The sequence below is a fragment of the Carassius carassius genome, chromosome 8 (genome assembly GCF_963082965.1).
Source record: "Carassius carassius chromosome 8, fCarCar2.1, whole genome shotgun sequence".
In the NCBI taxonomy this organism is placed as follows: domain Eukaryota; kingdom Metazoa; phylum Chordata; class Actinopteri; order Cypriniformes; family Cyprinidae; genus Carassius; species Carassius carassius.
The window spans coordinates 14,312,170-14,337,606 of record NC_081762.1 but is presented as its reverse complement, the minus strand read 5'-3'; the positions used below and the strand labels follow the sequence as shown (position 1 = coordinate 14,337,606).

The 25,437-nt window shown below is 38.3% G+C and overlaps 1 protein-coding gene across 45 annotated transcripts in view; it reads left to right on the top strand.

Moving 5' to 3' along the window:
• Positions 1-24,377, top strand: part of clasp2 (cytoplasmic linker associated protein 2) — a 47,798-nt gene extending 23,421 nt beyond the window's left edge. For 4 of the 45 annotated variants that reach the window (XM_059556305.1, XM_059556341.1, XM_059556340.1 and 1 more), the window contains 33 exons: positions 131-276; positions 517-652; positions 736-806; positions 1,076-1,135; positions 1,215-1,292; positions 1,370-1,537; positions 1,640-1,677; positions 2,226-2,390; positions 3,533-3,553; positions 4,167-4,271; positions 5,219-5,245; positions 5,798-5,824; positions 7,666-7,833; positions 8,064-8,105; positions 8,815-8,922; positions 10,007-10,069; positions 10,582-10,688; positions 11,473-11,496; positions 11,590-11,837; positions 11,925-11,988; positions 12,735-12,791; positions 14,366-14,529; positions 14,645-14,723; positions 18,118-18,261; positions 18,402-18,545; positions 19,794-19,900; positions 20,020-20,170; positions 20,505-20,706; positions 20,804-20,997; positions 21,103-21,231; positions 21,322-21,528; positions 23,046-23,162; positions 23,284-24,377. In XM_059556305.1, the coding sequence (XP_059412288.1) occupies positions 131-276; positions 517-652; positions 736-806; positions 1,076-1,135; positions 1,215-1,292; positions 1,370-1,537; positions 1,640-1,677; positions 2,226-2,390; positions 3,533-3,553; positions 4,167-4,271; positions 5,219-5,245; positions 5,798-5,824; positions 7,666-7,833; positions 8,064-8,105; positions 8,815-8,922; positions 10,007-10,069; positions 10,582-10,688; positions 11,473-11,496; positions 11,590-11,837; positions 11,925-11,988; positions 12,735-12,791; positions 14,366-14,529; positions 14,645-14,723; positions 18,118-18,261; positions 18,402-18,545; positions 19,794-19,900; positions 20,020-20,170; positions 20,505-20,706; positions 20,804-20,997; positions 21,103-21,231; positions 21,322-21,528; positions 23,046-23,162; positions 23,284-23,373 (3,651 nt within the window). In that variant the 3' untranslated portion in view covers positions 23,374-24,377. The remainder of the gene's footprint in view (positions 1-130; positions 277-516; positions 653-735; positions 807-1,075; positions 1,136-1,214; positions 1,293-1,369; positions 1,538-1,639; positions 1,678-2,225; positions 2,391-3,532; positions 3,554-4,166; positions 4,272-5,218; positions 5,246-5,797; positions 5,825-7,665; positions 7,834-8,063; positions 8,106-8,814; positions 8,923-10,006; positions 10,070-10,581; positions 10,689-11,472; positions 11,497-11,589; positions 11,838-11,924; positions 11,989-12,734; positions 12,792-14,365; positions 14,530-14,644; positions 14,724-18,117; positions 18,262-18,401; positions 18,546-19,793; positions 19,901-20,019; positions 20,171-20,504; positions 20,707-20,803; positions 20,998-21,102; positions 21,232-21,321; positions 21,529-23,045; positions 23,163-23,283) is intronic. The other 41 variants (XM_059556342.1, XM_059556349.1, XM_059556347.1 and 38 more) reach the window with 38 other exon arrangements.
• The last annotated feature ends 1,060 nt before the right edge of the window (positions 24,378-25,437 follow it).

Below are 25,437 nucleotides of genomic sequence, written 5' to 3'. Positions count from 1 at the left end.
CCTGTAATCAATATTTAATGGAATTGTCAGAAGTTTCCTGGCTTTTGTCTAGTTTTGCTTATGCATTTCTATTCATTTGTTACAAACCCTCTTTGATGTGTTCTCATTCCCCCTCCATTTCCCATCACAGCTAAAGAAATTCCGATCTCTGCTGGTTGCCGGTGCAGCGGACTATGATTGTTTCTACCAGCACCTGCGTCTGTTGGATGGCGCTTTTAAGCTGTCGGCAAAAGACCTGCGTTCTCAGGTGGTGCGGGAGGCTTGCATCACGGTGGCGTGAGTGTCTAATTGACTTCTTAAACAATATGAACTCAAATCTCTGGCACTAGAACATTGTATTTACATGGTATGTAGATTATTAAGATCTGCTTTCCATCAGCCACTTAATTAAGTGCTGGAGACAAGGAGGTGACAAGCTTTCAGAGCAAAGCAATTCTCATTTCCAGTCAAATTAATTTTGATTTGACTTTTTGTTCATTGTGAAAAAAACACCATTTTATGTTTGTGTCTTTGCAGGCATCTTTCCACACTATTAGGGAATAAGTTTGATCATGGAGCAGAGGCCATTGTTCCAGTGCTCTTCAATCTTATCCCTAACTGTGCCAAAGTGATGGCCACATCAGGCACAGCAGCCATACGCATCATCATACGGGTAAGAAGTAGTGGTGTGCATTAGTTTGTTGTGTCTGACTGCACTGTGTGTCTGTTTGACCAAATGTTTTTTAAATTTTTTAGCACACTCATGTTCCACGTCTGATTCCTCTCATCACTAGTAACTGCACGTCAAAGTCTGTGTCCGTCCGGAGGTGAGATGTTAAAACTACTTCAGCACACTACAGCTGGGTCAAAACAGGGGAAAAGTTTTCCGATTTACTTTATTTATTTTTTTACCTTTGTGTTTGTGTTAACCCTGACAGTGTTTTCCAGGATTCTTTGATGAATCGACTTTGCAGTTTTTATCAATATTGTAAATGTTGAATTTATCTCCCAGACCTTCTGAGCCCTTTGCAAGTTTACAGACATTATGAGCACATTCATTGCTGAATTCACTTTCTTCCTCTCTCTGTCTTGTCAGGCGCTGTTATGACTTCTTGGATCTTCTGCTGCAGGAATGGCAGACTCACTCTCTGGAGAGGTACCACCTACTGCCTACTGGGGTTGAAAGGCCAAAGCTGCACTATGTAACTGCTCTTTCTCTTTCCTCCGTGTCTCAGGCATGTGGCTGTGTTGGTGGACAGTATTAAGAAGGGAATCAGAGATGCAGACTCTGAGGCTCGAGTGGAGGCCAGGAAGTGAGTGCTGTCTTCAAATTACTTTATGTATTTTGCCATTTCTGTTGTTTTTTATCTCCTATGTTGCTCTCTCTCAGGGCATACTGGGGGTTGCGGGCTCATTTCCCTGGGGAGGCAGATTCTCTCTATAACTCATTAGAATCGTCCTATCAGAAGACACTTCAGTCGCATCTAAAGAGCTCGGGCAGCGTGGCATCCCTGCCTCAGTCGGATCGCTCGTCCTCCAGTTCGCAAGAAAGCCTTAAGTAAAAATATCTCACATAACCTCATCTGACTATACCAGAGACAACCAGTATACAGCGAATTTAAAAAAAGAGCTGTTTTTTTTCTCTCTTCTTTTTCCACAGTCGGCCGCTGTCAAAGTGGTCAGCTGCTCCAGGCAGAGGTGAGATCCTTGTGTGTGTGTGTGTGCATGTCTTCTGTTCGTGTTCAGTGACTTTAAAAAACAATTTTTATATAAAAATGTAATTACTGAATTGAGAAAAAGGTCAGTATTTTAGGTCCTGACAATTTAATTTGACAGTTTTAACCCATTTTAAACACCTCTTTAACCTAACTACTTAATTTTAAGGTACAAATATTCCATAAATAAAAATTGTAAAGGAATTTTCAAAATGCTGTTTAAGTTTAATTTTCAAAATGGTGTTTAAGTTTGTTTGTGAGAGCATGGGATGTTTAACTTGTGATAGTATGTGAAAGTGTGTGAATTTCCCAAGTATGTCACGTGTTCTACAGCCGGGATGGTATTGTTAATTAATACTGAAACTTATTTTGAAATCTAAATAATAAAAAAAAAAAATACTGGAATATAAATACTGATAAGGTCCACAGTGAGAATGTTATACAAAATATAAATGTAAATGATTGCTTTTAGATTCCACTTGTCATGCTTATTTAAATAAATATTGCATACACATTTGTTTGTTATTTTAGTGCCTGCCAGTTCAAAATCGTCAGGATCTCCAGGCTCTTTGCAGCGTTCCCGCAGTGATGTGGATGTCAACGCAGCTGCCGGTGCTAAAGCCAGACACAGCGGACAGGTTGGAGGGGCGGGCCGAGTCACGACAGGCCTGACCCCTGGATCATACGCATCTCTCGGTAAGAGCCACATAAAGTTGATGCACAGTTTTACCAGATTTTATTAAAGCGATCATATGATCACGCTAAAAGAACATTATTTTGTGTATTTGGTCTAGTGAAATGTGTTTGTGGTTTAAGGTAAAAAAAAAAAACACATTATTTTCCACACACTGTACATTACTGTTGCTCCTCTATGCCCCGCCTTCTGAAACACGTCAATTTTCACAAAGCTCATCGTTCTGAAAAGTGAGGTGTGCTCTGATTGGCCAGATATCCAGTGCATTGTGATTGGCTGAATACCTCAAGCGTGTGACAGAAATGTTACGTCCCTTACCAAACTGTGATGATGTGTCCTGGCATGACCAGACAAAACCAATAAAACCCTTTACAAACGAGCCATTTGTTGCTGTGAGTCAGAAGCGTCAGACTGTCCTTGCAAAGTCGGAATTGCCCCACTTTATAGAAACAGACACCGGCATTGTAGGTTACTGGTTCAGGAAACAGTCCTCGTCCTTCATAAAATGCACTGCACACATCTGAATATTTGGGTTGAACTGTTCTGGAACAGTGTTGTAAATACGACTTAACCACTGATTTCTAGTCATGTCCTCTTTTGGAAGGCCAAAGAAAGTAGTTTCGCTTTCACAACGAAACAGCGTCTCCACAACATGGTGGTGGTGGCAAAATAAAAGTTACACCTTCTTTCTTTTCGTGAACATTTGGGCAGTGTTATTTAAATCTTCCCACACAGTGACGTAGACATGTGGGGGCGTGTTTAAATGAGGTAGGTAGGCGTGGCTGACTCTTAACTTTTATAAAGAATATCTCTTTGGATTTGAGATTTTAGTCTTTGCAACTTTACAGATCTTCTTTATGCACCAACAGCTTGTAACACTCCAAAGAGAAAGGAAAAATTTAAATCGCATAATATGACCTCTTTAACTTATGAATATGCATAACTCATACATGTGAATATACAGGCTCTCCGCTCTTTTCTACCACATGCGATAGAAACTGGAGTGAAGAATTCTTAATTCTTCAATGTTACCTGTGTGTGTGTGTGTCTGTGTGACTGTGTGGTTGTGTGATTCTGTTGTAAGTATGTTTGTGTCTTGTTCTAACTGGTTTGCTGTGCTCCTCTCTCTCTTCTTTGGCTTAAGATGATGCCTCTGATAAAGATGGTAAGATCATCTGCCATTTGCTCATCCATTCTTCTTCATCTTCCCCTTTTCTTACTTGCCCTCTCCCTCTCTCTATCAGCCTTCCTTTCTGTTCATGTAACTCACGGTTTCCTACTGTGTGTCTTTGAATTTTTGATCAGGATTTTGGGGTGATTTATTTACGTGTCTCTGATCTGTCTTAAATTATGCTAGGTGAAAAGTTGTTTGCCTTTTGTTGTAGTTTTTCAGTGCTTTGTAGACATAATAGGGAACCTGATCCTCTCACATATAGTGGGTGGAGCTCATTGTGTGTGATGTAGCGCTGTTGCTGTCTGCTGGTGGCGTGTGGTTTCGCAAGAATATGACTCATCTGCCTTTCAGCTTCTGGTTGTGTCAAGTTAAATTGCTTCATTAAAAATCACCCTTACTGATCTGATGCTGTCCTCTTACTCTATCCATTCTATGCTGTCGTCTTTCCTTGAACTCAATCATTAATATGTTCCCTCAATCACAGGACTGGCCCAAGTGGGTGGTTTTGGAGGGCCAGCGAGACACTCTGGAAATCTCTTATTAGTAATTTGTTGGTGCTTTTATGATTGACCTGAAGTATTACAGCATGTTTGTTTCTCTCAAGGGCGACTACGGACAAAGCAGACTTTATCAACGGCATCTGGCATGGGCAGCAGTCAGGTGGACTCAAGGGGCCGGACCAGATCAAAGATGGTGTCCCAGTCACAACGTAAGTACCTACACACCGTGTGTTCATACACATTCCACATATACAGTGAAGCAGCACAAATATGTGACCCTGGACCATAAAACCAGTCTTAAGTGTCTTTTTTTCAAAATTGAGATTTATAAATCATATAAAAGCTGAATAAAAAAAGCTTTACATTGATGTATGGTTTGTTATGAAAGAACAATATTTGGTCGAGATACAACTATTTGAAGATCTGCAATCTGAGCGTGCAAAAACAAATCAAAATACTGAGAAAATCGCCTTTAAAGTTGTCCAAATGAAGTTCTCAGCAATGCATATTACTAATCAGAAATTCAGTTTTGATATATTTAAACTAGGAAAGTTACAAAATATCTTCATGGAACATGATCTTTACGTAATATCCTAATGATTTTTGGCATAAAAAAAAAAAATCTATAATTTTGACCCCAGCGACTTAGGACTTGTTTTGTGGTCCAGGGTCACATATTGTAGATAAATATTATATACTATTCCTTACACACGTACCACACCATAAATGCACTATATTAACATAACACCGCTCTCATGTAAATTTAATCTGGAGATTTCTGTAAGTGCAAAATATTTGCCAGTAGAGGATTGTACTGACTGCAAACCCCCAGGAATGATCCATACACAAATTTTTTATACATTTTATTATTCCTATTATGCATTTTTACATTTATTTGAAATGTAAATCTTTTGTAACAATTAAAATATTTTTAATGTAACTTTTAATCAATTTAATGCATCCTCGATATATAAAAGTATTCATTTATTTAGGAAAAATAAGACTCAGTGCTATTTTTCTGTAAACCATCTTCACACCACATGCTGTAACACACATTGTCAACTGCATGTGTGTGTGTTTACGTAAAAGATTATCAGGAGTCATCCTGCTCCAAGGATGTAACACACAGCTCCTCCAACTGTTTCTGTGCCTCTAGGTTCCGACGATTCTGATTGCACACCAGGTACCCTCGTCTGACATTGTGGGCGAGTGTGTTTAGTTCATGCAAACATGTGTGGGAGCGTTTGTGAGCGAGCAAACGTTTTATGTCTTGAGTGGCCTGCATGCTGTGTGGTCTTCACTTGGGTGTGACGGTATCAGTCCATTTCTGCCTGCAGGCGTGTAGAAACACAAACTCTCAGACACATCGGTTTAGCTGTGAATGTTGGGCAGCCTGGGCTGCTTAAACATATTGAGAGTATTGATGGAACTAAAGCGGTGGCAAACACAGCCATGACGTTTTTCATCTTTTGTGTGCCTTCATGGTGATGTTGTGGAGTCACGTCAGTTACGATGCTGTTGCAGGGCTATTTAAATTTATGTGTGTGTCTCATACTGATGTTTTTATTTGCAGGCTGATGGTTTTATTCATTTGTACGGTGTGTCAAAACAACACATTGACTGCATGTTTTTCCCCATAATGCATTTATATTCGTTTAATATGCTGTTCCTCCCCCCACCCAATGGGTCTTTTGGACCCACCCCGCTCCCTAATCCTCCCCCCTCATTGGCGCAGGATCACAGTCTGCTACCCCTGTTGGTGGTAAGATTTTCAACATATTTCACCTGTCACTCATTCACTTAGCCCAGTCACTTTCATCCAGTAGGCCTCCAACCTCTAGTCGTACATCTTCCCTGGTCTTGGTTTACGGGGGTGAAAAAAAAAAAAGGGTTTTCCCATCAGCCCCAACTTTCTTCACCGCATGGAGGGTGTGTTGCTTGGATTACTTGGATGGTGTTTTTTTTCTCTCTCTCTCTTCAAACCTGTGGATCATTTGTTAAACTTCACTTTAATGCTGGGCGGTATGACGGTATATATATAAATTATTTAATACAGATTCTGCTTCTACTATGAATCTGCTACACGATTCCTGTATATATGTGGCGCAATTTAAAAACCTTTGGTGTTATGTAATGTGAAGCTGTTTCGGTACTTGTGTCTTTCAAGGTAAATAAAGTAAGATGTTCTTTACACGTTGAAACCGTTTAAGCCACTAAATTATCAAAAAATAAATAACTGTGTTACAATTTAATATATATTTGCTTGAATTTCCAGCAAAAATAATTATTGTGAGGCATGTATTATTACCGTGACACAAGATTTTGGTCATATCGCCCATCTCTACTTCATGTCACTGAGTGGGGAAATTGAATGATTTGGTCATTGGTCTGTCAAAGTGCAGTGTGAGCATGTTCATTTGTGTTTGTGTAGAGTTTGTAGTCATAGAAACATCTTCGCTTGTACACTACGGAAACCTCATTCTTCCCTTTTTGTCTCGGACACAATCAGAATCACAGCACTAGCACTTCTATGTCAGACTGTCATCTGTGTCCGTTATTAGGGTTGGGAATCGTTAGAAATTTTCCGGTCCCGGTTCCGCCTAATGGTTTTGGTTCTGATTCCAGTTCCATTAAAATCATTAAACAACAATTAAAAAATATTGGTAAGGAAAAATGCACAATACTCAACTACTCAATGCTCAGTGCTGTTTATTATTTACTGTCAACTTAATTTAAAGGTTGGCAATGTCAAAATTCAACATATATTACAGTATACAAATTTTCAGGTTCCGATTCCGGGTTCCATTTAAATTAAATATTACTATGTTTTTAACTATTTTACCTTCATTGAATTTAGTGTTGCTGGAAGGTAGTAAGTAATGTTGAGTAATGCTAGTCCATCAATCAGCATGTGCTTCAAAGTTGATGTTTTTTACACTATCAGTAACATTTTGCTTTTCAAGCAGGAATAAGCTGGTTGGCCAAATAGCCTCTTGAGGGCGAAGACACTTGTTCATTTCCCGACATTAATGAAATATAAACTGTTATACTTATAACCATGTTTACACACTCCAATAAGCGATTGTGTGTACAGTCGTGGGAAACATGTGTTTGGCAATTAAAGAGGCAGGGCGGCATTTCTGTTATTTGGTTTGTGACATCCTTTACGGGAAACGGCAAATCATCAGAACACCGGCGGAAGGCTGCTCACAGTGCTTGGTCACGTGTTCCACCAGAACCATTTTCGGAACAGAAACTTAGAAATTGCTCATGTTTCCAGTTCTTTTCAAAAAACAGACCCGGTTCTGAATATGAACCGGTTTTCGGTTCCCAACCCTATCTGTGATTGTTATTGTAATGTAAATTATTGCTGTCTGGATAAACAACAAAATGTCAGCATAGCGATGATTATTAGTTCGTTGTTGAAGTTTAAGTTGGTGTTAGTGTACAGTCTGTATTTTGTGTCATTTTGTGTATATATATTTAATGCTGTTTGTGTTAATGTTTGCATATAAAAGCATTTATCGGTAGGAAGATGTACATTTTGGTTTTCCAATGGTTTTCCAAGCTCACAAAACTTCTTTGTTTTCTGTATATTCACAGCGGGTTCTCGCTCGGGTTCCCCAGGCAGGGTTTTGACCAGCACAGCTCTGAGCACACTCAGTACAGGAGCTCAGCGTGTGAGTGCAGCTCCAGGGTCCCACCGTCGCAGCCGGATCCCACGCAGTCAAGGCTGCAGTCGAGACTCCAGCCCCACACGCCTCTCTGTTGGTAAGCACTGGCTTCTGTCTGTGATCTTCTGTCTTGATGATTTCCTCAGCTGTTTCCTCTTTGATGAATAAAATACTTTTTTTTTAATCAATGTGTGTCCATTCAATCTGTTGGGGCATAAGTTGCAAAAGTGTTGCATTTGAACATTGGCTGTGAGACTTCAGTTGGCCTTCACATAAACAGGGTGATAATGTTCTTACCAAAACTGAAATGTTTTCTTTCAATCAAAGCTCCTTCAAACCTCAGCCACATCTACAATGGATCAAAAGGAGGTATGTTGGTGTTTTTTCCCGCTTGATCTCCACCAGTCATCCCATAATGATAACCCATCTGCCTGTCTGAGCTGGGGCTGTCATCCTATTGGTGTTTAATGCTGGAGGTTGTGCTGTGTTGCGTGTAACATGCTGCTTTGTGAAAGCAGAACATGCCGTCACATTAACCTGCTGGGTCTTCCCTTGTCTGCTGTGATGTTAAACCCCAAAGCTTGGTTGCTGCTCCTTGCAAAGTGAATGAATGAAGTCCATCTCATGAATGCAGATGAACGTTGAACATTAGTTAAGACACAGGATATAAAAGCAAAGATCCTGACCCCTCAACTCCCATTTATTAGCATTCACCCTGTAATTCTAAACCTTCTAATTCTTCTGCCCCGTCACTAAATGTCTGCTTTTTTCTTATCAGTTTCTTTAATGTGGAATTTGTGCATGGACTCTAGAAATTAGTACAAATGTCAGTGTTTTTATGTTTGTCTTCCTTTTTTCTGTGAGGTTCCTCAGGGCTCTGTATTGGGCCCTTTTTTCTCAAAAAGTTAATAACTCTATTGTAGTTTCAGTGCATAGAAAAACTTTGCAAGTGTTACAGCTTTTCTTTCTCTGTTGCTCCTATCTTACCTGTCTGTTATACCTTTCAATGTCTCTGTTCTTCTTTATCTGTTTTTTCTCTCTGCTCTTGTCTTGATATGTTTTCTTGGGGGTGGGTCAGCGAGGGGTAGTCGTATACCACGGCCTAGTGTGAGTCAGGGCTGCAGTCGTGAGGCCAGCCGAGAGAGCAGCAGAGACACCAGCCCTGTGCGCTCCTTCACGCCGCTCGGTGAGTAACCACGGCAACCATTTTATCTATCAGGACCAATCAGCAGGACCAACTGGAAGTCAAGCTTCTGCACATTTTGCTCTTTGCTTGACTCAGTTTGCTTCAACGTTTTTGTAGCTACCAAACAGGAATGTTTGTACAGTGATACACAGCACTGCAAGCACATTCACGTTGAATTACAAATATTTTTTAGGTTGAAAATGCCACACATCATCCAGCTTGGTCAAGAAGCAGTTTTCTCCTGGTCTTGTTTTTTTTGCCTCATTTTACATAGTAAACATTGCTAATGGATGCTGACACAAGCTTCATCTGAGGTCCTTAAATACAGCACACCAGAGAAAAATGATGTAAAACCACAGACAGGAAATATTAGGAATAACCCTAATAGTCATCAGTTTTCTAAATACACGTTCCTCATCAGTATTTACTTTTTTTTTGTCTTGTTGAATATCCTGTTTTGCACAGAGATGTCAAGAAAGGAAGTAAGGAAGAAAAATTTTAACTGCCATTCCTTGATGATTCTATAAATGTACATACTGTGCAAAATCCTTCTCACAAGAATTTTATTAAAGTAAACATGGAGCCTTCAAGGCCCCTATATACTTCAAACGAAATTTGAAGAAGAACTGAAATGATGTCATTTAGAACAAAATCAGGCTGAAACAAAACTGTGCCAAAAAAGTTTTTTTTTCTTCTTCTTTTTGGGAAATAATCAACATTTTCAAGTTTGTTTAGAGAGGCTCAAACTTCAAAGTGGAATGAGGATAATATAAAATTTAAGATAGAGACTCTGCTGCCAGCAATATTTTTGAGGTTAGGTAATTCAGAAGAACTTTTCTAAGGGGTGCCCAAGTGTGGAAATATTCCTGGTGTTGTGCAGAACACAAGCAGAACTGGACTAATACCCATGAGCGTTGACACTTGAAGTTTGTGAAATGTGTGCGTCACAGCGGGGCATGTGTGTGGTTGGTGATGGCACATTCTCACATTACTGCTAATTTGGAGTTTCTCTGGTGAGCTCTAACACTTGCCTGGTTATTTACGCGTGTGTGTGCTTGTTTGCATTCTTGTGTGTGTGTTGCAGCATCCCGGCATTATTCTCGCTCCACTGGTGCTCTTCATGCCCCAGATGCCTTCGGGGCAGCAGGTGAACTGTCACCCCAGCCGGCAAAGGACTCTTTATTTCTTTTATTTAATTTTTTTTTTATTCTATGTCAGTTTTTGAATTTTTCATCTCATCCTTCTGCTGCTTTCAGTTTAGCCTCCATCAGACCTGCATGCTTTAAGTTTATTGTTCATAACAGCTGTTCCTCCCATTACATTTATAACAACCGTATTCAAGTAGATTCATGTGAAACATCTTTCACAGTCACTTATCTTTTCTGTTTTTTTTTTATCTGAATTTAACCCTTTTTTTTTTTTTTCACGTGTGTACTTGTTTTGGGATTTTTTGTTGTTGTTGAATTGGCATTTGTGGTTAAATTTCATTAGTGTTTTTCAGTGATAATCATTTGTTTCTGTTTTTTATTGTCAATATCTATATTATTGGCCAGTTGTGTTTTAATTGATTTCTCGGTATTGATAAGATCACTGCATGAAGCTTTTTGTTTGGAAATGTATTTGTGCACGTATGTGTAAAATGTGTGATGTGTGTTGTAGGTTCTGGGTTGGGTATGTCTCAGTCCAGTCGTCTCTCATCCTCAGTTAGTGCCATGAGAGTGCTGAACACAGGATCGGATGTGGAGGAAGCCCTGGCTGATGCTCTGGTAAAAATAAATACAGACACATATGGGAACTCTGCTTACACCCTTCTCACATACAAGTTCACATACCCTTTCATCAAACAATGACATACCCAGAATCTGACTTTTGGAAGTTTTAAAAAGAGAAATCATTTATTTTATTTATTTGTTTGTACACACCTTTCAGATGTTTAAGGTCAGGTTTTTTTTAGTTTAGAAAAATTATTACTTTAATTCAGCAGGTATGAATTAAATTGCTCAGACGTGACTGCTAAGATTTTTACATGGTTTTAAACTGATAATAATTGTTTGAGCAGTAAATCCGCATATTGGAATGAATTCTGAAATAATTGTCACCTGAAGTTTACATTAATGGCTGCTGAAAATTCATATCAAATAAATTACATTTTAAAATATATTAAAAAAAAAAATTGTTATTTTAAACTGTAATAATTGTTCACAGTAACTCTTTTTATAGTGTCTGTAATCAGATAAATTCAGCCTTGGTGAGAATAAGAATATTATTAAAGAAGTTTAAAAGATTTTTAAAAATTGACTTTCGACGTCAATATATATTTATATAGGATTGGGATTTAATATTATGTAGGGATGTCGAAAGTGTCATATGCATGTTATTTTTTTTATTGATTTTTTTAAGCAATATACATCTTGCAGATTTTGCAAGGGGCATGCAAACTTATAGAAAAATAACTGTACTCACAAAATTAATCTATCCAGTGTATTATGTGCTAAATGTCTGTCTTTAACTCATGTTTTAACCTTTGGCTTTTTTTAACAATGCTGCCAGCTATTAGGAGATATGCAGGGCAAGGTTAGTCTTTCTGGCTTTCTGTCTGTCTCTCTGCATTAAGATGACTTAAAAAAATTTATACCTAAAATTCTCATTTGGATGTATGTTTCTAAGCAGAAAAAATCAGCTCGGCGGCGGTATGACACCTATGGGATGTACTCGGATGATGATGCAAATAGCGACGCCTCCAGTGCATGTTCGGAGCGTTCGTACAGCTCCCGGAATGGCAGTATTCCAACATATATGCGGCAGACTGAAGATGTGGCTGAAGTGCTCAATCGCTGTGCCTCTGCCAATTGGTCTGAGAGAAAAGAGGGGCTGATGGGATTGCAAGCACTGTTAAAAACCCAACGAACTCTCAGGTAACCCATTCAAACACAAAATGAGGTGTGATTGTTTTTTATATCCCAGCTTTACTAAATTTCATTTATTCTTTCTATCTGTTTCAGCCGTGTTGAGCTGAAGAGGTTGTGCGAAATTTTCACAAGGATGTTTGCAGACCCACATAGCAAGGTACCTTCATTTGCCGGTTTCAAGCTCCAGAACACACTTACCCCACATATGCACACACTCTTCTGCAAGACATACACCAGCATGAACTGCATCACACGAAACCGCTTGACTGTATCGGATTCTGCCTCACCCACAGCCCGTATTCACGCCACAGACACACAGATCCACACTCTCAGGCATGTGCAGTGCACACTAACTCTGGGGTTGAAGACCGTGGCTAATCGCATGGTTTGGTTTGAGTGGATTTCTGATTTTAGACCGCTCGCTCGTCTTTTTTCAACCACTGTAACGGCCGACGTCCAAACTTCCTCTGTAGCTTTCCTTCCTTTCTTGCTTGCATTCACGCATACACACACACACTGGGACTGTCACAATTCCTGAAAAAAAAGAAGAAAGTTTCATGAAATTCATGAAATGAATTTTGAAGCACATGAGAGAATGAAATGAGAACGTGAAAGTTCAATATAGACTTGTAGGATTTCAGTGTAAGCGCTGATGTCTCAAGTGTCTTTTCTTGTATAAATTAAAATAATTCTTAAAAATTTTACTCCTCAACTATTGGTTGAATTGACATCCCAGTCCTACACGCACACAGACTAACCCACGTTTGAGGTGTGTCTCTTTCTCCTGGACTTCCTTCTGGCATTCTGTATCTAGTCGTGTAGGCTGTAGCTCCGCCCCCAATTTATCTGACTACTGGGCTCATGGCTCATGGCTCATGGCCCGCCCCTCTTTCTGATTTGCAGCGTGATCCCAGAGGCTTCGGCACGGCAGAATCCGGTATCAGTTCTGCCTCTTTTAAGGTACAGATGTCATTCTCATACTCCTGTCCAACACAATCACATTCTACAGCAACCCAAGCTTTTCTTCAGGGGTATAGAAAACCCTGGATCCTTTTATGTCGATAACTAAAATATATGCTATCTATATATATCTATATTGTTCGTTTCAAAATGGTGCTTTATTTTTCATTTCTAGTGTTTGAATCCTTTCCTTAAAGGAGTAGTTCACCCCAAAATGGAAATTCTGTCTTCATTTGCTTACCCTCATGTCGTTCCAAATGCATACAGAATGTGGACTTGAATGGTTTAATCCAAGTCTTCTGAAAAGACATGATCGCTATACATATATTCTAAAGAGATTGGAATGACATGGGGTGAGTAAATGTTGACAGAATATTCATTTTGGGATGTATTAACCTTTTAATGTAGTAACATAACATGTTTAAATGGTCAACTTAATTTTTTTATGTTTTTATTCATTTTTATGTTGTTCCCAAAATCTTTTATATCTTTTTACGGACATTCACCAGTGTGTTTGTTTCTTTTCATGCCTTACCCTGTGGTGGAACTGTAGAGAGTAAGTGTGGTTAACTATTGTGCAATTTTTTTTTTATTTTTTTTTTACTGCTTGTTTGTTTTTATGCAATGCCAGTATCCATAAACCGTGAAATGCTTCTCTAATAAATAGCTGGAAAGCATTTAATCAGTTTTGGGCTGTGCTTGGGACTGAGCATTAACAGTGCAATCTACTTTCCTAATGTACTAATCCAGAACATGATGAATGAATGATGGATGATGAAAATGTGACACCTAACAGATGACAAAGATGTTTTTGATCCTGCTATTAATCTGTGGCTTGGCTGTTAACTAATCAAGAATATCTAAAAAGTGTTTATATTGGAAACAAATCTGTAGTTTGGATGTTTGATCGTTCGAAATATTGGCTGTAATGTAACAAATAGCATGCAGTTTTGTTAATTTCTACATTGTATTTGTTCTTAAAGGGACAAATCTTCTGAAATTCCCAAGTAGGTAAATAACTAAGTAGTGCCTTTATCACACAAAAATAAACTGCAGGCTGAATCATAGTGTGGCATTTGGATAGACTTTATCAAATATTGTGAACCAGTCGATTTCTGCTTACTTTAAATTTCCCCATATCTATCTATTTTATATAACTTCCCTACATCAACTATTAATTATATAGAGACCATCATGATGACAGTGTATCATGACATTTATGCTGTTCCAATTGACTTTTCGTTTCTTTACTAACTACTGCCATTCAGTTGGAGTCAAATCAGAATTTATATTAAGCTTTATATCTTGCGTATCACAGTTTTGGGTGAAGTTGGGTGATGGCATTGGCACTGCTTAGATATTTTCCTACTGGCAGACAAAAACATTGCACCATTAACTCTTAACAAATAAACAACAAATGTCCTCTGACTGAGTGAGATGAATGCATGAATCAAAAGTGAATCAAAAGTGGTTATTTTTGTGGTCATGCATTTGTTAACTTGTTAATGTATTTTTATTGATTTCGATGCGGTTGTATATTTCTGATGTCTGTTTTGCTGATGGTGTTTGTCCAGGTGTTCAGCATGTTTTTGGAAACACTGGTGGACTTCATTGCAGTTCATAAGGAGGATCTGCAGGACTGGCTCTTTGTACTGCTCACACAACTGCTGAAGAAAATGGGAGCGGATCTGCTCGGCTCAGTACAAGCCAAAGTACAGAAAGCCCTAGACGTCACAAGGTATGGTATAATATGGAAAAACTGGAATCCATTATTTCTGCCATGCTCTGATATGAAGTGTCCACAGATTTTGGTGCTCGAGAATAGTTTATTCATTTCTTGTGTTTTTCTTCAGAGAATCTTTCCCGAATGATCTCCAGTTCACTATCTTAATGAGATTCACAGTTGATCAAACACAGACACCCAACTTAAAGGTAAGTGCTTTCTTGGAGACAGTTTATCTTCTCACACTGTGTGGATGAGCGACTAGTGTCATGCAACATGCTGGTATCAGAGAATGTAAAGCAACATGGATTGCGGCTGCCAGGTCTTACTTTAGTGCTTGTTTTGGAGTTTCTTCAGGATATCATGCACTGGGTCAGTGATCTCAGGTTGTAGTTATCACTCCATAAAATCTCATGCAAGCCACAAGGACTTTGCCTTGCATAAGAATCTCCAACCTCTCCCTCAGTGTTTCATGCACCTCAGCTGAATCTGAAGAGCCACTGTGTCAGTTGTTGCATTGCTAATGCATTGTCAAATTTGTGAATGAATAATTCAGTTGATACCACAATACAAAATACACTTTTGCATTTTATTGATAGGGTGCCAGTGTATTTTTAGCATTATTTATATAGTATTATAGTATTTATTAAGTTTAAGTTAGTTTTTTTTATTTTCAAAAATTTTTCATGTGCCATTTTTTTCATTTTTGTATATAGCTTAATTTGATTTAATTTCAGTTTTAGTGTAAATGCTTAAAGTAACCTAGTTTTAATTTAGTTAGTAAGGGAGCAGTGTTTTTTTTTTTACTATTATTGTATTTATTAATATTTTGAACTGGCTTTCATTTTTAGTTTGTCATTATCATGCATTTCATGAATTCATTTTTCTTTATGTACTTCCAATTTATTTATTTATTTTTTCAGTAACTTCAGTGCTTCAACTTACTCTTATTTATTTCCGTTAGATTCCAAGGCATCTTTTTAAAATGTAATTTAAACAAACGTTTTTGTTTTCCATCTAATAATTTATTTTATTTTCAGAATTCCCCGATTTGTAATAGTTTGGTTGCTAAAATTACAGTGTTAGATGACAGCAAAAGGTAGTCTAAAAATAAAATGAAAGGAAATCAACATGAACGATTAAATATCAAGTGTTGATAAAAAAAAAGACATGAGAAAAGATACATCTTATATTGAGAGTTTAATTAAAATTGTTTTGTAATATAAAAAAACAACATTTGTGTTGTTACCTTTGGCTGCAACAATCAAATTGCTTAGGAAACACTGTCCTACACCAAGCCCATAACCATATTTGCCAAGTCCACACACGCAAAGACAGAACTCCCCTCTAACCAAACCATCTCCCCCTTCATCTGCCTCACATTCAGTATTACTTAATACCGCATCCTGTCCAGTTTTCCTTCCTGTCCCTCCCCTCATCTGCGTGTCTGTCTGGGGCTTCTTTTCATTGATGTGCTCTCCCTCTCTCTCTCTGAAGCCGGGGAAAAGGCGTTGTTGCTGGCACGGGGGCGGGGCTATAGAATTGCTTCCCCTCAGAAAGCGACGGCATGTTTGCACACTGCAGGAAAATATCCAAGTGTGGAACCAAGCAGTACAGGTCAGTGAGACTCAGGGGAAGCAGTTCTATAACGCGCAGCTCTCACAACTAAAATCCCTCAGCTCAACCTAACTCACGCCAAATCCAGTTTCAAAAGGAACCAACAGTTAGAGAAGTTACTAAATTTACCTCTTCCACAGAAACTCACAGATAGATCCGCAGATTTCAATCCATAATTCACAATTTGAGAACCCTGCCCATTGCATACATGTTTATTTTGATAATGCTTTAGTGGCAAGTAAGTGCTAGTCCGTCTAGGCAATCCACTTTACTGTAAGTGAAAGTAAAGACATTTAATGTTACAAAGATTTTTTTTTGTTTTTTACTTTTTTTTTATTGGAACAAAGCACACAAGGTTATCATGGATGCTACAATATCAGACAGTATCACAAAATAATTCCAACATCTTGATATACAATATCACAGTTTCCTCAATGGTTTACATACATAATCCATTTTTCCCACAACTTGTTACATTTGTCGAATTTGAGCCTTAATATAAATGTTAGTCTCTCCATACTGTATATTTCGTTTACAATCCCTAGCCATTGATCCTTCGTTGGAGGGTCAATCTGCAACCATTTACGGGTTATTGCTTTCCTACCGCTTGCTAACAATATTTTTAATAAATATTTATCCTTGTCTACAATATTTCCTGGTATTTTACCTAAATATATAGTAGTGAACTAAAAATCAACCTCTACTCCCAATATTTTCCCAATCTCTGCCACTACTCCTTGCCAAAATAATTTTATTTTTGGACATGCCCAGAAAATATGATAGTGATTAGCCATCGGGGTTTCACATTGCCTCCAACAAAAGCCACGGCTCTGTGAGCCTGTATGAAGTGCTGTTAATTTGGGAGTTATAAAAAATCTTACTAAATTCTTCCATCCAAATTCCCTCCAGGATTTTGAATTTGTGATATTTGTCTGTATCACACATATGTCTATCCAGTCTTCATCTGTTATTTGTAAGTCAGACTCTTTCTCCCAGTTTTGTTTAATGTATATTGTTGAATGATTCTTGGAAGCTTGCATACTTCCATACAATCTAGAAACCAGCTTTTTGTTATCTTTTAATGTGTACGCATTTGAAAATATTGTAAATTATGATCTTCTGGCAGTGTACTTTTAATTTTCTTGTTAAAATAATCTCTGACCTGCAAATATCTATAAACATCCTGCTTATCTAGTCCAAATGTATTTGAAAGTGTCTGATAACTCTGTAATTTCCCATTAGAGATGACTGAACAGTAAGATGTGAAACCTCTCCAAACCCACTGTTTAAATCTCTCATCTACCCTAACCGGCACAAAACCTGGGTCAAATGCAATCCAACTTAAAACTCCAGTTTGATCCTCTAATTGAAGTTTCTTCAATCAAAGATTTCTATTTAAAATGAATGCTGTTCTTTTGAACATTCATCAAAGAACCTTAATATATCACAGTATCCACACAAAAAAATTAAGCAGCATAACTGTTTTCAACATTGATAATCAGAAATGTTTCTTGAGCACCATATCAGGGGAGGGCGAGTTATTACCTTAATTATTCAGTATTGACAGAAGAAGGTTATTTTATAGAAGGCATGATGTTCGAGAGAGAGGGATGTCACTGAAAGAGAGCAGGACACAACCCGCTGACAACACATACTCTTGAGACACAAGCTTTTTTGTCTTTGAAACGCTGTGCTGAACCCAATCACACCTGACATGCTCACTCCAACTTCCCCCTGCTGTCTTGCTTCATGTCATGGATTTACGAATAGCTGTGAACGTGTGACTTTGCGTGCTTGTTTGTAACTGATGGAATGCAGCCGTGATGGGGTTTTGATTCTGAGTGTGGAAAAGTTTGATTGAAGGAGGATTTGTGATTGAGGTAAAATACTTGAAGTAGAACTTTTGGAGTGAATGTTACTGTTCAATGACATAATATGCCTAAGCTGAATTTGTTGCACAGTTGTAACACGGGGATAATGTTTCAGGTGAAGGTGGCCATTTTGAAGTACATAGAAACACTCACACTACAAATGGAGCCACAGGATTTTGTCAACTCGAGCGAAACCAGACTGGCAGTGTCACGAATTATTACATGGACAACCGAACCCAAGAGCTCCGACGTCAGAAAGGTACAATTCACGAGTCATTACACTAATTATATGTGTTTTCAGCTAAATAATGTGAGCTCTCAGTTTATTGATATTTTGTTTTAAATCTCTTGTGATGATGTTGATTGGTTTGAGGGTCTAATTATGTTCTTTGTTTGTAGGCAGCACAGTCTGTGTTGATCTCCCTGTTTCAGCTGAACACACCAGAGTTTACAATGCTTCTAGCTGCACTGCCTAAAACCTTTCAGGATGGAGCCACCAAATTATTGCAGAACCACCTACGGAACACAGGCAACACAGCCCAGGTGATGAACACGTTTCTAACATGAGCACTGTGTTGTATCTTATACCACCCAGAATTCTAAACATGCTAGAATAATGTGAAATATGATCGAGGTGATGCTGTCCTATAGGTATCTTTTTAAATGATACAAATTAAGCTGTAAATAAAAGTATTAATATTATTAAAGGGATAGTTCACTCAAAAATGAAAATTTGATGTTCACCTGCTTACCCCCAGGGGTACCAAGATGTAGTTTGTTTCTCCAGTAGAACACAAACTGAGATTTATCAGTCATATAATGTAAGTGGATGGGAATCACGGCTAAAACATACAATTGAAAAAAAAAAGCATACATGTGGCTCGTGACGATACATTAATGTGTAAAGACACAAAACGATTCAAGAAACTGTACAGTATTTATATAGGTTTATTTATTTATTTTTGTTTTTACCTCTGATGCAATGCCTGAACTGTATGACTGCCTTCTCAAAACACAGCCTACATGTGATGCATGGTCTTCTTGCTTTATGGTGGATCATAGACTTATTACCGCCACCTATCTCTCAAATTGACCATTGACACTCTATCTTCTACCTCAATTAGGTCCACTTGAGAGATAGGTGGCGGTAATTTGATCCCCCGTAAAGCAAGAAGAAGAAGAAACCTCACACGCAGGCTGTGTTTTTAGATGGTGCTCATACAGTTCAGGCATTGCAGTGCATCAGAGATAAAAAGAAATATCTATAAATACTATTCAGTTTCTTGCACAGGCCGATTGTTTTGTGTCTTTACACATCAATGTATTGTCACGAGCCGCACTACTTAATGGCACGCTCGTGCCCTGCTCACTCCAAAGTCCCCACTCCAAGGGGATAGGGATGATCACTTTCATTCAGAATTTGCCCGGGAACTGTTCGGTATCGATACTAGTACCGGCACACCCCTAAAGCAGATAAACATCAAATTTTCATTTTTGGGTGAACTATCCCTTTAAATTGTTAAATACTAAGTAAATTACAATAAAATAAATATTCAATATTTTTGCAGTAGGAAATTATTATAGCATTAATATATTTCTTAGATTTTTTTAATTTTTATATTTTAAACCGTAATCAAATATATATATTTGTTATTATTAATACTATTATTATTGTTGCTGTGTCTCACCTGGTTGCCTGTTGATGGCAACATTGACTAAATTTGCCCTGCAACATCGCTCAAAAAGTTGCCCCGTGTATCGTAAGCCTAAGAAATCATTTTTTTCTCGCAGGCTCCAATGGGAAGCCCGCTCACCCGACACACTCCAAGATCACCAGCCAGTTGGTCGAGCCCTTTAACATCCCCTACCAACACATCACAAAACACACCTTCTCCAAGGTATGCCACTGAGTCACAAACTACAAACATGGACATAGATTCATTCCACAAATGTTGTTGTTTGAGTTTTCTCAGCATTTCTCCATAACTATGTCCTGTGTCATTTTGTGTGTGCACAGTGCATTTGATTACGATACCGAAAACATGAACTCTGAGGAGATCTACAGCTCCCTGAGAGGAGTCAGTCAGGCCATCCAGAACCTGAGCGTCCGCAGCCAAGAGGACATGACGGAGTCACCGCGAAAAAGAGATGGAGATGGTGGAGAAGAGGTAAGAAACACAAGTGTAGACCAAATAAATCAAAGCCGAATAGAAATTTTAAAAGAAAACTAATAATAATGACAAAACAGCATGATTACTAAAACTTCAAAATGAAAACACTTTAATAGTATAAAAGTAATACCAAAATAACACTGCAATTTTGATTTACCAACTTGTGTTTGTATAAAAAGAAAGAGACTGCAGAGTGATATGAAACCACTCATACAGTTAAGCACTCATTATTTAAAACCATTTTTGAGTTTTCACCATTGAGATTGACCAGTTGGAATGAAGTATTTCAGAGGCTATGAAACGGATGTGTTATGAATGTGTCTCTGTGCAGGGTGGTGATCAAACCACAGACTCTGGTCGGACGGCACTGGATAACAAGACCTCTCTGCTAAATACTATGCCACTCCTCTCCTCGAGTCCCCGCCCAACAAAGGAATACCAGCCAGTCAGCTACTCCGACACCTCCTTCACCTCCTCCCCTTTCAGTAAAAGCCTGAAAGATGCAGACCAAGATGCGGAGTCCCTCACCGATGGTAAATCACTTCCATAGCTATTTGTAGCTGCTTTGTGAAGTGTGTACATGTAAGCATGTGTGTGGGTCTGACTTCCTTTCTGCTGGTGGTGTTACAGACAGTGGCGTGGACCAGTCTGAGGTGGTTGCTGAGCTCCTAAAGGAGCTCTCGAATCACAGCGAGCGGGTGGAAGAGAGGAAAGCCGCGCTGTGTGAGCTAATGCGGCTGATCAGAGAAACACAACTGCATGTTTGGGACGAACACTTCAAAACCATCCTCCTGCTGCTCCTAGAAACTCTTGGGGATGGAGAGGTGCATGCAAACAGACACTCACTGCTGTAAACACACTCTAATCTGAATCATCAAGATGACCAAATGCATCTTATTTACTTGCTGATCTTAATTTTTCTCTCTCAGCATGTCATTCGGGCATTAGCACTGCGGGTGCTGAAGGAGATCTTAAACCGGCAGCCGTGGCGCTTTAAAAACTATGCCGAACTCACCATTATGAAGACTCTGGAAGCACATAAAGACCCACACAAAGAGGTCCAGGCTCCTTGACACACACATGAAGCATGTTAGACCGACAGCTCAGACTGTAACTAAACACAGAATGTCCTTTTGTCTCTGTATCAGGTGGTACGGGCTGCAGAAGAGGCAGCGTCTATGTTGGCCACCTCTATAAGTCCCGATCAGTGTATTAAGGTGTTGTGCCCCATCATCCAGTCGGCTGATTACCCCATCAACCTAGCTGCCATCAAGATGCTCACCAAAGTCATTGACCGGCTGCCCAAAGAGGGTCTCCTTCAAATGCTCCCTGAGATTGTCCCTGGGCTCATTCAGGTAAATACTCTTTTATATACTCTACGTATGAGGTCAGTAAGGTTTATTTTTGAAGAAGAAATGAAGTTTAATTGATTTATAATGTTAAAAAAGATTTTTGTTTCAAATAAATACTGTTCTTTTTAACTTCCTATTCATCAAAGAATCTTGAAAAAAGGACAAATTTTTCAACATTGATAATAATTGAAAATAATTTCATGTGCTGCAAATCAGCATATTAGAGTGAATTCTGAAGTCATGTGATACTCAAGACTGGAGTAATGATTCACCTTTGCCATCAAATTAATAAATTATATTTTCAAATATAATAAAATAGAAACTAATTATTTGAAATTGTAATATTTCACAATATTAGAGTTCTGTTTTTATTTGTGATTAAGAAATGCAACCTCGGTGAGCATAAGAAAATTCTTTCATTAACAAATCTTACTGAGCTCAAGCTGTATGAATAGGGTAAGGAAGCAAGAACAGTTTCTGATGAAGTGTTATTTTAAAAATGTTATTATGAAATGCCCTAGTGTTGTTTGTCCATACAGTTGAAGTCAGTGGTCACCAAAACTATTTGGTTGGCAACATTCATTTTGTGGTCTGTTAACAAAAGAAAGTCTTAAGTGCTGGTTGGCTGTCGGCGAGTGTCTGTAAGGATAGTATGTTTGGTGTGTTCCACAGATTGGATGTTCAGTTTAGCTAACGAGTCAGTGCTCGAGAATTAAAGTGAAAATGATGAAAACGAGCAATATACTTTATACACAAGACTGTTCTAATGTTACATGATCTTTCCCAAGCATTCCAATATGTGAATAAAACGCTTAAAATAAAGAATGTTATCAACATAACTGATATTCAAAATGGTAAGCAAGCACTGCTTTGTTTACATTTCATAAATCTGCATATACCTCTTATATCCTTGTTTCAGTTTCTCCTTTTAAATTATGAATATATTCTATTGATAGCTGCTGATATATACAGTTAATTTAGCTGACGCAGGCACAGAACGCATGTGTTAGTTTGCAGTCGGCTGTAGTCTGTGCGGTCTGTTCAAGTTCAGCTTTTTGGTCCTGATGAAGGTGATGTAAGGTGATAACACTGTAAATATAACAGAGTAAATGATGACAGAATTTTTACTTCTGGGTAAACAAACCATTTAAAATCAGTGTACTTTACCATTAAGGAATCTATCTCCGAACCGGAACTGTTCAATTATTCACTATTCCCATTCCTAATGATATAGCAAAATATATTTAACATGTGAAGTTCCAGTTAATGAATCTACATACTTCAGTTGAATGGCATGTCAGGACACTGATTGTCTGTTGTTCTAGATGCTGTAGAACATACTATCAAACTTTGATAGTTGACTTTATACATAATTTAACCCCCTTTGACAACCCCTAGTGGACGTATTTAGGAACAAGCTAAATACATTGACTTACCCTGATATTGAGCATCTTTGTAAGGTTATAAGCTCATGATGATGGTCCCTGCTAGTTTTAATGATCTTTTTCTCTCCTTTGCAGGGTTATGATGACTCTGAGAGCAGTGTACGAAAGGCGTGTGTATTTTGCCTTGTGGCCATCTATGCTGTCATTGGAGAGGATTTGAAACCTCACCTCAGCCAGCTGTCTGGCAGCAAGGTGAGCTGTTTCCTCTTGCAGAACCCAACCCCTTTACCTTTCCCACCTTTCCGCCTCTCATTATCTATCGATTTTAGATTTCAGAACATCTGTAACATGTACATTCTCTCTCTTTTCCCAGCTGAAACTTTTGAATTTGTACATAAAGCGAGCTCAGAGCGGCTCTGGTGGAAGTGACCAGTCTTCAGATGTGGGAGGGCAGGGCCTGTAGCTGTGCCGCCACCATTCAGAACTACAGCACTCTCTTAGTGCAGGGGGACCCTAGCTGGCTTTTTAACTCACATGCATACTCAAACAAATACCTACACATGCTTACCTACAGAAACACAGGCGCTTGCACCTACACTGCTGGACACCCTCCTCCGGCCCCCCATAACCTTCCAGTGGGACATGCATTGAGGAGCGGAGTCGGACTGAAACTCTTCCTCCAAACTAGGATCACCGTCTCTCTCTGTGTGCATGTCTGAGAAACCTATCTGTGGCACAGGTTGTGGACTGCTGATGTAGTTTTGTTGCCTTGTTAATGAGAAGATTATGTGTGTATGTGTGTGTGTGTGTGTCAGACAGGGAAGGTGGAAACCAAGCAGAAAGAGGGGGGTGTTGTGGGTGTTATTTTGTGCAACATGGAAATGGTTTCTTTTTATCAAAGAGCTTATGAGAAACTCAGATTTTTAAGATGAAGTTCAAAACTTCTTGGTCTGAGCGACGTGTCATTAATGTTCCTTAATGCTCACTATCGATTATTACTAATGGTCATATCAGTTCATATCAGGTTGGTCCACCTTGCTCTATAATAAGACATACTTTGCTTGGCTTTATGCATGTCATGAATAAATCTGAACCTTTTTAACTGGTTGCATACATTGCTTAAAGGGCCACGCGTCAGTCGCCTCGCACACCCGAAATTCTCATCGCAGCGAAGCCACATGTGATACCACACCACATAGGTAATATGTATCTATATATACCATAACAAAGGGATATTCAAGAAGATCTTGTGATGTCCTGAGGGTTCTTTTAAGTAGCTAGTGTCATTCTTCTCTAATGGGAAATTTGTAGAAATGTATTTACACATCTAAATGCCGCAACTGTCTTGTCACTTCTTTCCTGTAGTGTCGGTCTCTCTCCTCCATCAGGAAGTTCTCTTTCTTCCCACTGCATTTCTAGAACTGTGCTAACAATGAAATTAAAATAAAGAAAATGTACAGTAATGAACTATATGTCTCCCTGTTATTTTTCTAAATGTGACCCTGGTCTTAAGTACCATGGATATATTTGCAGCAATAGCCAATGATACATTGAATGGGTCAGAATTATCAATTTTCTTATATGCCAAAAACCATTCGGATATTCAGTAAAGATCATGTTCCATGAAGATGTATTTTGTCAATTCCCAACCATAAATATATTAAATTTTCATTGCTTAGGACTTCATTTGGACAAGTCGATTTTCTCAATAATTTGAATGTTTTTTTTGTGTTTTTTTTGCACCCTCAGATTCCAGATTTTCAAATAGTTGTATCTCAGCCAAAATAAGTCCTAACAAACCATACATCAATGGAAAGCGTATTTATTCAGCTTTTAGATGATGTATAAATCTTGATTTTAAAAACTTGACCCTTGTGACTGGTTCTGTGGTCCAGGGTCACAAATGCTACTGAGTAGTTGAGTACAACAAATGAGTTCTGTTTAAAGGGTTATTTGACACAAAATGTTAACTTTTGGTATCATTTACTCATCATGTCATTCCAAATCTTTACCATTTCTTCTGTGGAACATAAAAGAAGATATTTTAAACGATAATTAAAACATTTTTGCCCATAATAACATAACGTAATGGATTCCAAACATCAACCCCTTTGATTTTCATTTAATAAAAAAAAAGTCAAAATATGTTTTTTTTTGTTTTTATAGACTGTATAAAGGAAATAAAAAATGTAAACTAATTTTCAAAAGTTTTCATGTCTTTAAAAGATGCGTCTAAAGATGAATGAGGCTGCACTATTTAACCAGAAATACAGTAAACTCAGTAATATTGTGGAATATTACAATTATAATTTCAGGAATCTTTGATAAATAGAATGTTGAAAAGAACAGCGTTTATTTGAAATATAAATGTTATGTTAATTATAAATTCCTTACTACCGCTTTTGATCGATGTAATGCAAGGTTTCTGAATATAATTATGAATTTTTTCCAAAAAAATGTTGATTATGTAGTGAAATGATATTGCAGAGTCACGGAGGGGCGATCGCGTGCGCTGTCTCGGTGGATG